Source organism: Dromiciops gliroides, chromosome 3 (genome assembly GCF_019393635.1).
Source record: "Dromiciops gliroides isolate mDroGli1 chromosome 3, mDroGli1.pri, whole genome shotgun sequence".
In the NCBI taxonomy this organism is placed as follows: Eukaryota; Metazoa; Chordata; class Mammalia; order Microbiotheria; family Microbiotheriidae; genus Dromiciops; species Dromiciops gliroides.
The window spans coordinates 367,500,402-367,512,669 of record NC_057863.1 but is presented as its reverse complement, the minus strand read 5'-3'; the positions used below and the strand labels follow the sequence as shown (position 1 = coordinate 367,512,669).

The 12,268-nt window shown below is 35.1% G+C and overlaps 1 protein-coding gene across 1 annotated transcript in view; it reads left to right on the top strand.

The window, feature by feature from the left end:
• Window positions 1-12,268, top strand: part of ARHGAP15 (Rho GTPase activating protein 15) — an 880,171-nt gene that overhangs the window by 424,652 nt on the left and 443,251 nt on the right. Inside the window, exons 7-8 of the mRNA XM_043990715.1 lie at window positions 7,333-7,431; window positions 8,498-8,627. Coding sequence (XP_043846650.1) covers window positions 7,333-7,431; window positions 8,498-8,627 — 229 coding nt within the window. The remainder of the gene's footprint in view (window positions 1-7,332; window positions 7,432-8,497; window positions 8,628-12,268) is intronic.

The window sequence follows — 12,268 nt, the reverse complement described above, 5'->3', positions numbered from 1 at the left end:
TAAGGTTCAACATCTTTAGATATGTAGAACATTTTCTGTTGCTTAAAACAAATATTCCCTAAGAAAGGATAAAACATTTTTCTGACTTGCAAAGTTTTTGCAGTCTATCATTTAAATTACTTAAATAAAGGGAGCTTTACTGCTCCCCAAAGCTCAGAATATAACACCCTCCATGCATATTAGCTTGATCTTCTTGACAGACCAGAAAAGTGTTTGTGTGTGCCAATTAAAACAAAAATGGCTCCCCAGTGGCTTGTTCCTCACACAACTTCTGAAGACTGCTATCATTGTTTGCTAGGGTAACCCTGGATAAGGCTGCTATCCAAAGTAAACAAACTTTTCAAAACTTTCATGACAGATGGGGGTTACAAATGCATTTTAATAAGAGAGTTGCCAAAACAACCTCTTTTTTTGCAATTAGCATATATTTACTTAACATCTAGCAACATTGGGAACACAAGGCAAATACTTTCTCACAAAATGTTTTAACAAGTAACATTTTTGGAAAGACAAGTTGAAGACCTTTTCCTCTGAACTGATATTTCACCCTTACTTTTATCATAACTTTGTCCTGTTGGTCAGAAAAATGTTAGGAGCTACTAATGCCAGACTGTAATTCAAGACATGCATTCAGCCTTGATAATTTCATTTCTTTGGTGGCCATAAACACCTTTGACCCCACTAAGTAATTTAACTATTAGTATAGTTATGACAACCTTCATTTGATCACCTAGATCATGTGTGCAATTTATGATGTAAGATGAAAAAAATGCAACTAAATCTTCTCATTCATTCTCTCTCTCTCTCTCTCTCTCTCTCTCTCTCTCTCTCTCTCTCTCTCTCTCCCTGGAGTTTTGGTTCTTAATATTTTCTCTAATGAATATATAGGTTGGATGGATGGATGAAAAGACTGACAGACAGAATTTCATACAAGTTTGTAATTTCATTGATGTAGGCAACTTTCAGAAAAGACATTCTCACCATAAGTCCAGATCACCAGCCATTCTACAATATAATTCTCGGCAGTTGCTTGGGGGTACTATGAAGAAAATGACTTGACTAAGGCCACGCAACCAATTTCTCTCAGATCCATGACTCAAACCTAGGTTTTACCAACTCAGACACATGCTCTACGTCTACTCTGCCATGCTACATAATTATATATGCATGCATGCAACACACATATAAATCTGCATATGTACAACATGTGTGACATGGATATCATATGTTCTTGAGAGTATGTATGGCTTATCAGAAAAAAATAATTGGAGTGATGAGGGATAAGGTTTAGGAAGAAGAAATTAATTTTAGGAAAATACTTTTTGACATTCATTTCTTAAGATATAAAAGAGTCCTACTGATTCAATTTCACAAATGCAAGCAAAATTATGATGAATATATACTGAACCTTTACTGTTCTGATATATTTATATTCTAGGATGCTTGTGAGTAAGGACGAAACAATGATACTAGAAGTCAGGCTCAAAAGATCTCAGATTTAAAGATGACAGGAATCTTAACACCACTGAGTCTAAAATGTTTGTTTTACAGGAAAGAAAACAGAGGCTGAGAGATGTTAAGTGAGTTGTGCAGGATCACATAGCTAGTAAGTGTCTGAGGAAGACTCACGTCTTCTTATTATCTATCACCTGGACCATCTCTCTGAGCTTTAAGTCAGGATTCTTGAAATCTCAAAATGTTGCAACTTTTTAATGATGAAGGCTTGGTTAAAGTTTAAGTTGTTTGTATCTCAGTTTTCTCATCTGTACAAAAGGATAAGAGTTTCAGTGTCTATCTCAGAGTTAGTGTGAGGAGAGTTCATTGTAAACCTCAAACTTTCATATGGGTTATCATGATTATGATTATTAGACATTAGCCTCCATCATGTCCTAATTTCCTCCTTTTTAGAGATGTTTTCTACTCAAGAATGTTAGGAAGATTAGAGAAGTGAATATTCATTATATGCTTTGAGATCTGGGAAAAATTATTTTAAAATGTCCTGCTTTGGTCTTTCTATTGTTATAATACTAGCAGTATCATTAACCTAGTTTTAAAGAACAATATACTAGGCTTCTATAGTCATATCTTCTCTCTCTCTCTCTCTCTCTCTCTCTCTCTCTCTTTGTCTTTCTGTCTCTGTATATCTCTGTCTCTCTGTCTCTGTATCTCTCTGTCTCTCTCCCTTCTCTTCTCTCTCTCTCCCTCTTGCCCTCCCCCTTCTGCCCCCTTTGACTTACCAGTTGACCTAAACCTCATTCCATTTTATACTGTTATCTATTTTAAATGCACATACTCCATGTCTCAAATAAGGGTGACACATCCTCAGCATGTACACACCCTGCTGCTTTATGTATAGTAAGTGCCAAGTAAGTTAATGCTGATGATGAAGCAGTGGGAGTAAAATAATAAATGTAAAGTCATAAGACTTAGATTCAAATCCCAACTCTACCACTTACTTGACACGTGACCCCAGCAAATCACTTATTCTCTTTGCCCCTCAGTTTTTTCATAGAGACAATGTGAATCTTCATTCTTGCATTATCTGCTTCCAGAGTGGTGAGGATTAGATGAGATAATATGTGTGAAGTGCTTTGAAATCTTTACAGCATCATATAAGTATCTGCTATTTTTATTTGCCTAAAAACTAAGCTGTCATAATTGGTTTTGAGAAACTTGAGAGGCTATCCTGGATGATCACCTCAGTGTTCGTTCGTTGTACCTTCTGGTTACTGACACGTAACCCTACTTATTTAAAGGACCTGTATGTAGTACTTGCACATAACAAGTTATTAATAAATATTTGTTGACTGATGGATCTGTGTTAGTATGGGCAGGGGATTCCCATCCAAAAGTAGGTGTAACCTCGTGAATTGTTGATGGCATACACTTTTGATATTTCTTCTACTTGCTTTTGTGGCCTTATTTATTTATTATTTTTTGCATTTTTATTATTTTTTTTCTGTTACATGTAAAGATAGTTCTCAACTTTTGTTTATACAAGCTTTCCAATTTCAGATTTTTCTCCCTCCCTCCCCGCCCTCCCCCCTCCCCTAGACAGCAGGTAATCTGATATAGGTTATATATATACACATAATAACATTAATTCTATTTCTGCATTAGTCATGTTATAAGAGAAGAATCAGAGCAATTATGAAAAACCTCAAAATAGAAAAAACAACAGCACCAAAAACAAAAGAAATAGTATGGTTCATTCAGCATCTATACTCCACAGTTCTTTTTTTTCTTGGATTTGGAGATCCTCTTCTATCATGAGTTTCCTGGAACTCTTCTGTACCATTGCATTGGTGAAAAGAATATAGTCCATCACAGTAGATCAACACTCAATGTTGATGATACTGTGTACAATGTTCTGGTTCTGCTCATCTCACTCATCATCAGCCCACGCAAGACCCTCCAGGTTTCTCTGAACTCCTCCCGCTCATCATTTCTTACAGCACAATAGTATTCCATTGTATTCATATACCACAACTTGTCCAGCCATTCCCCAATTGATGGGCATCCCCTCAACTTCCAATTCCTTGCCACCACATAAAGAGCAGCTATAAATATTTTTGTACATGTGGGTCCCTTTCCCCTTTTGTGGCCTTATTGAAGGTAAATACAGATCAGCATATAAAAAAAAAACACACTGTATTTACAGAGTGTTTATGGTTATGGAGTGATTATAAGCTGTCCTGAATGTTTTTTATTCTGGCAAGTGAGATAAGGAAAAACTTAGAATAGTAAAAATTGTCATGTTCCACTATCATTTTTCATGTAGAACATAAGAGGACACAAGAAGATTTCATTATTGAAGTAGATGCTGAGGCTTCCTGATATAAATCAAATTTACAGCTATAAACCATCTTTTGACTCCCGCTTATAGCCAACCCTATGGGTAGAACCCAAAAGATGAGTTGCATTTCCTGTCCACAGAGCCAACAAAATGGGCTACATTTTGAATGCTGAAAATAGTGATATTTAGCAAAAATACAAAAATAGCATGCTTTTGAAGCCAAATGATCCTAACTTAACTGAGATTATTAATAAGATAGCCTTTGCTTAATGAAAAGCCAAAACGTAATTTTGGACCAGATATGTCTTTGGTTTTGAGAGCTTTCAAATCAGGTCCTCCCACTTTCATGCTCAAAGGAATCTCAACAAGAAAATGGTCCCAACTTCACTGAACAAAAGAATAACATTATTAAGTTAGTGTTAGACACAAAAGTCTTAAAGAATCTGTGTGCTGCTCAGTGAAGATAATTGAAATTTCTTGAGCATAAATGTATTGCCAGCAGGTATTCAAACGGATTCTTATTTCCTGAAAAAGTTTGAGCACATTACTTTAGACAATTCCAAGGGATTGCCATTACTTAGACATATGTATTATTGACAACACTGGCACTTCATTAGGACAGCTTACTTGTCACAAGATATATAACTCTAACTATGATTTAGTGGAGAGGAGGGATTTCAAAAGACATTTATCGAAACTGGAAGACTAAGCAAAATAGTAACTGGCAGCTCTTACCAGAGACCTTTGTGTTTACTGTAAATTCTTCTTTCATTTTTTTCCCAAGCTCCTATGGTTATTTCAGCAAAATCTAATATAGAGAGCGTATATTAGCAAGCTTAGTGTAGAGTCATTTCAGCCTATTTTTAAAGTATAGATGTCTTTAGATGGTAATCATAAATTGTTCAATCATAAGGTTTAGTCAAAGCTGGCATGCTTTATTGATATCTTTTCCCAAGGGTGTTGAAAATTCGATTGTTCAATGTGCAAATATGGTTCAGCAAACCCTTCCAAGAACTATTTATCAGAAATCCTAAAGAGGTAATATATAAGAGTGGGCTAGGAAACCTACACATTAAATGGGATTTGCCAGCCAAAGCTTTTGGAAATGCTTTCCTCTGAATGACTGGAATGGAGCAGAACAAAGTCAATTATTGACTGTAATTAGGAAGTGGATGCATTTAAACTGTAGAGAGCAGTAGCAGTCTTCTTGAAACTGTCTAGTTACTCTGAAGATTAGTACGAAGAAAGAAAGGAAGGGATATGAACTGTAACTCACTGATAGTATGTTTTGAATGAAGCTCATTCACCCAATTCTCTGTTCTATCTTTTAAAAAATTTATTCATAAATCACTGATTATGTATGATTATTAAAGTAATATATTCAGACAAAGCAACTTACAAAAGCAATTTGCTTTTGGTTGTGTTAGCAGTAAAAGATACTCTTTGCATAGCATGCAACAGAAATGCTAATGCACTGATAAATTACTTGCATTTTATAAAGGTTTTGAATATTGGTAGACTGAATTCTAAACTTTATTGGATCTTTCCTAAACCTTCAGAGTCCAATAAGGCTATTTATGTATGTTATTCCTATTTTTGTAAATGATATTTTTTTTTAAAAAAATTAATAGTGATCTATTTATAGTGGCTGAGATGTAGTAGATGAGATCTTACATTATATTTAGTCTAGTTTGTTTATCCATATGTACATTAATAAATTGTGATGTTACAGAATTCATTCATATCCTCAAAATATTTTAATGGAAATTCATTTTTAATAGTCAAAGTTAAAGTCTTTTCTATAACTAGTTAACCAGTATTCTTTTTACCTCACTGGTTACCTGCCTGCCACTAGTCAGCAATCACCTCACTTTAATTTAAACTGTTTTGTGGCACTGTTTTATAAAGTGATTAATTTAAACTGACCTTAAGGGAGGAACATTATTCTGGCAGTTCAGATCATTGGATAGCCATCAGTGTCACTATCTGGCAGATGAGATATAAAAGAAAGGATTCAGTTACTTCTGATCATCCCTAACCTGCTTTCCTTTGAGAGGATGAAGGAAAGAGAAAGAGACAGAGACAGAGACAGAGAGTGAGAGAGCGCTTAGTTCCAGTAATATGTCTGAATTCCAATTTTGGAAAGCAAGTGCCTTCTACTCTCCAAATTATTTTTTGTTAGAATTGTACATAGTATGGTGGTGCTTTTTTTCTTCTCTGAAGAGCACTGCCTTGATAAGCAGTCATAATCTAATGCAGGGTTGGTAACATCATAAAGGAAGGTACTAATGTAGAAGTTGTTTTTCAGGAATATCAAATACACTTGGAGTTCTCTTAAGGACTTGGAGGTTACTGTGGTTGAGATTTGTCCCATTTATTATAGAGCTATGTGTCAGGAGTTATTTTGATCACTCATGACCATTTGCATGATGGGTAGAATCACACGGACATTAGAATATAGATTGTGATGCTGAGAACAATATCACATTTTAGTGTTTAGCCTTTTAAGAATATGGCTTTTCTTGGAATATTTTCAGAAGTCAAAACTTGAGTCCTCAGTCCTGACTTATTATGTGACAATGGTATGCAGAAAATTTCATTTTAGTGAGGAAACCCAAAGCTGATATCATGAAGAAAATAGCCTCACATTTAAGTCTGATGGCATAATGGATTGTTTGCATATCTGCTATAATCAGATTCTTTTTAAGTAGCCCTTTATTTATAAAAGTAAGCATATTTCTCAGTTTCTATGAACCTGATGCATTTGACCACAAATATTAGACAAAGGGGTGCAGTTGGGTGGGAATGGGAAGTTCAATGTGATAAAGGAATACATATTTTTACACTGAAAACATCCAAGAACACAAGAGATCTGACTATCAGGGGAATGAATGTTCACTTGATAAATTTCCCTTAAGTGAGGGTCAAACATAAATGAATTTTATTTTACTAAACTCCCTTCCTTGGTAAATTGGTCCTTTATTAGTTACTCATTATTTCCCATTATGATAAGGGAAATAGAAATAACTAGATGTTATTCATTTGGCCACCTTTTTGGAAAAGTTTACATTAATTTCTCTGGTAAATAATCTGTTTTGGAGTCCTCAATAAACTGGAGTAAAATAGCAACGTTTTATTGGATTTTTAAAAGACAACAGAAAAGTCAGAAACCTCAGGATGAATCATGGCCCACTCAGGTGCACTGGTTAATTTTTAGGTTGGATTGAGGAACCTATTGTCTCTAAACTTCCTGATACATTGCTGCTTGTGTCAGAAGAATGCTGTTCTCAGGGGCCTCAGTAAATAGTTCTTATTATTTAGATAATAATGTATTTGTTATGACATGAACAAAATGGTTTATAGAAAGTGGTTCAAACGATCTTATCCTTCTGGTTCCCAGAGAAATAATTATTGGAATACAAGAAAGCAAGTCAGTTTATAAAAATGTATATGTTGAAAAAAAAATCACCACTTTTCTTCTAAAGTGTAAAAGATCTATCTTATGTGGTTTGTCTACCTGTCAATTTTTCCTCTAGATCACAACAGTATCAGGAAATGAGTTCCTTCTTCAGTCAGATATCGACTTCATCATATTGGATTGGTTCCATGCAATCAAAAATGCAATTGACAGATTGGTATGTATTTGTTTTGGCTGTTACCTTTATTAATTAAAATATAGTCATTTAAACCTCCTTGCTTAGGGATATAAAGCCACATACATTTAAATAGCTGATGTAGATTGACAGATATTAATTTATTTTGAGCTTATGTATTCCAGAGGGGGGAAAATAGGTCCAGCAGAAAGTACTATGGGACTAAATGTCATTTTATTCTTCCCTTTAAAAAAATGGTGCAATTCACTTCTCTAGAATAACAAGGACATTGGTTTACTGTTGGTTGTAAAAGGCACACAAGCGCTTAATAACTAATGAATTTTTACATTTTCAGTTTATGTAGCCTATAATATATATTCTAAAATAGAAATATTAATATATTTAAGCCTTTTATGCATTTTCATAGTGCCAGTTTACAAAAATAGCACTAACAAATAATATTCCTTTGTAATTGATTACTATTATTTTCCTATTGAGCCTGTTTTTTCTTTTGAAAGTAAGCATGTCATATTTCAAGAAAACTATTTTTAATTACCCAGCCAGATCTAGCTTTCAGTTTAGAAGGGTGATTCCTTCAAAATAAATTGATTTTCCACTGAAGCAAAATTATTTGACAAGATGCTCATTTCTACAAAATCTTGAGAGAGTGGAAAAAAGCATATTATAGATATTTATGGGGCAATCATAAGGGAAATTAAATACTTTTTATATAGTTTCGCTGAGATTTATTTGCTTTTAATCTTGTCCAGTTTAAGTTGTGGGAGTAAAGATAAATTAGATCTTTATCACACTTGATATATTATGATAAATACAATAACATCTGAAAAAATAAATTCAGGTATGGGATTTGTACTTGGGCTCTTGCCCCATACATTTTCCCGTTTGAAATTTTATTTTTTAAATTAAAATGAAATGCCAGAGAAGATAATGTTACATTAATTCTAATTTTTTATCCGACATGCTTAGCTTATTTCTCCATATTGCCCACAAAATAGTATGAGATGCTCTGACAAATGCTGTGCTGAAATAGACAAATGCTGTCTATATCAGACATAAGTGGTTTGGGTTTGTTTTGTTTTCAATCCAGCCGAAGGATCAAAGCTGTACATCAAGAAATTTGGAGTTGTTCAAAATCCAGAGATCCTCTAGTGCAGAATTGCTGGATCATTTTGACAGAGACATAAAAGAACAAAAACCTGAACACAGAAAATCTTTAAGTAAGTATTTCCTTTCAGTTTTCCATGTAAGTTAATTCTAAATGCAGTGCTTAGAATTGAAATGGAACTTTAGGCCAAAGTCATCCTACGCACATAAGATTCGTAGCAATTTCTTGAAAAACCTTCCACTCACTGCAGGGCAGTTGTCTGTTTTGCTTATGGCTTGTTGGTGGTGCCAATTGAGAAAATATGTTGTGAGGTCATGGTCCCTGCTTAAAGAAAAGCTCTGATTCTCTGAATGATAGCCACTGTACAGGTCTGTGATTTATTCTCAAAGTGGGAAATGTCAATCATCTGCTACCATCTGTGGGCTGAAGTTGATTTGTATGCTTATAAAGATATATGTGTAAAAGCCTGAGGTGAGCAGTCTAAGGCCAGAATGTTATGGAATTTATCAAACCCCTACTCAGAGATTCTAGGTCTAAGTCTGCTGGGAGTTTCTGGTGAACTATGTGATGCTACCAGGAGTCAATTTGGTGACGGGGGGGGTGGGAGATTGCATCAGTTGAACATAGAATGTAACAAAGTGAAATAAGAAGGTCTATTTTAGAGTGATATAGTTATAGCAATGAATGAGATCACCTATTCTAATCCCCTGATATTTGAGGTTAGGACAATGAGATATGGACCTGTTAATGTTAGAGCTTAGAAAACAATACAGGTCTAAGCTGCAGAGAACCTTCACAAATGGCTTCTGAATTAGTTCATCCAGTGATAATATACCTCAAGCTAGTTAATAATTATGTTTTCAAATAATTATCATAGAGGCAGAATCCTCACAGAATCTCAAAAGGAATGCAGAGATTACATGAAGCAACCTGTATGTTACTAATAATGCCCTCAACATTACTGACAAATGATCAAAAAGCCTTTAGACACTTCTATTGATTAAGAAGCTACCACCTCCCTAGATAGTCTATGCCATTTGGGGGTAGCTATAATTTTTGGGCAGCTAGGTGGTACAGTGGATAGAGAGCACTGGCCCTGAAGTTAGGAGGACCTGAGTTTAAATCTCTGAGATGCTAACTAGCTGTGTGACCAAACACCAATTACCTCAAACATCCCGGGCCATCTCCAGTTGTCCTGATGTATATTTTGCCACTGGACACAGATGGCTGTGGAGGAGAGGGTGAGGTTGGTGACCTTCCACAGCCCTCTCTGACTTAAATCCAATTCACTGCAAGTCATGATATCACCCCGATGTCACGGTCTTCTTAGAGAATGAAGGATAAACAACAAGAGCTATCATTGTTAGGAATCTTTTTTCCTCCTTCATATTAAATTAAAATCTTCTCCATGCCATTGGTCCTAATTCTGAAATCTGAGGCAAACAAAACAAGTCTAATCCCTCTTCCACATGACAGTCTTCAAATAGAAGGCAAGGATATTTTTGGATCTTGACTTTAACAGGTTAGTTATCTCTTATAATTTTGTGCCATTTTTTGATGCATGCTATGTATGCCTTCATTGAAGTCATTAATAAAAATGTTAAAGCCAAAGTCAAATCCCCTGGATCAGATCTGACAAAGCCAAAGTCAGATCCCTGGGCTTCTCAACTGAAATGCCAGAGACCATCAACCTTAAAATCAATCTATTTTTTTATTCCACATACTTGTTAGCATCAAATGACAAATAACTTTTCTTTGGGTCCAGTCAATTAACCAATTGTGAATCATCCTAACTATATTATTTTCTAGCTGGTATCCATATTGACTACAAGCTGAGATGAGAATCTTTGATAAATGCTGTGCTAAAATAGACAAACTCTGTATGTCATTCCCCTCATCTTACAATTTATGCCTATCTTATTTTTTTTCTTGAATTACCTCCCCTTGTTTCCATCATCTATACACATTTTTGTTCTGTCTTATCTTTACATCTAAGTTCACCATTGAGTTTCCTTTGGATTCACATTTTCTTCCTTCATTTCATTCTCATTAGAATTGTTCCTCTTCATATCTTCTGAATTTTTTTTTCCCTCAGGAGCTTTATTTTTGGCCTGGGATGACTTCCTCTGTAAAATATTAGATCATGACAGCCTACCCTTGGTATGTCTAAACCTTTAGAAATACATTTTCTACAAATGCTGAATGTATTTCATTCCATGTCACCAGGGTTTTTCCTCTATCACAAACTCTAAGAAGATGTGATAATTTTCCCCAAATTTCTGACAATTTCTACTTTAATAACCAGTTAATCAACAGTAGTCAAAATAAGATCTGGAATAGAAGTTCCCCTTGGGTCTTCCTCTACATTTTAAAGGATAAAATTATTATTCAAGTAAGACAGGAATCATTTAGCTTCTCACCTTTTGGTAGAAAGTAAATTTCAAAAGATATGCAGATATTTATTTATTTGTTTGTTTGTTTGTTTGTTTGTTTGTTTATTTTGGGGCAATGGGGTTTAAGTGACTTGCCCAGGGTCACACAGCTAGTGTCAAGTGTCTGAGGTCAGATTTGAACTCAGGTACTCCTGAATCCAGGGCCAGTGCTTTATCCACTGCATCACCTAGCTGCCCCAAGATATGCAGATATTTAAAATGCTTTCTCTAAGGACAGATAGGTAGTGTAGTAGATAAAGCACCAGCCCTGGATTCAGGAAGACCTGAGTTCAAATCCAGCCTCAGACACTTGACATTTACTAGCTGCGTGACCCTAGGCAAGTTACTTAACCCTCATTGCCCCATAAACAAACAAGCAAATAAATAAATGAAAATTCTTTCTCTCTACTCTCCCAGGTATCCATGCCAGACTAGAGAGATATTTCCTAAACTCCTTGTTTATTTCTTCTTTCCACTCATTTCCATGCAACAAGAATTTATTAAGTGACTTCTATGTCCTGGACATATGATAGGCAGTGGAGATAACAAAATAATCCCCGCCCACAAAGAGCTTATAGTTTATTGAGTGGATACAATGAATATACAGAGAAAGAAGGAAGGATAAAAGGAAGGAAGAAAGCTAGGAAGGAAAGAATGAGGCTTCTTCAACATACTATTCTTTTAGTAAAGCTTTATTTGTCAACGAAATAAGGAACACTCATATACTATGCTCTAAACTCTATGTTCATCCTTTCATAATATATGTATATGTATACATATTATATATACACATATAATATATATGTATATGTATATGTGTATGTGTGTGTGTGTGTGTATATATATATATATATATATATATATATATATATTATATATAATTAAACACTACATCCTATGTAAACATAGATACCTTTTTGTGGTAGGAGCAATATCTACCTGAGTTCCTGCCATGGAGACTAGGTTGAGTACCCCCACCCTCATTCCCAAATCTTTCCAGAGAAAAGATTACTTTCTCAAGGTTTGGTTGTTCCATGGAACCAAGCTTTGAGCCTTTAATGTGGCTTCCTTGTTGGCTAAAGTCATGAAAGAGGCTAGACATAGAAAAATTACAAATTCTTAGATCTGGCAAATGTCCTACTGCCATTCAAATTACTAAATCCTGCCCTACTGACCAAATGGACTTCTCTATAGAAGCAAGCCAGATAGCCCTTAAAAGTTCAACCCCGGGAGTGGCTAGGTGGAGCAGTGGATAAAGCACTGGCCCTGGATTTAGGAGTTCCTGAGTTCAAATCCGGCCTCAGACACTTGACACTTACTG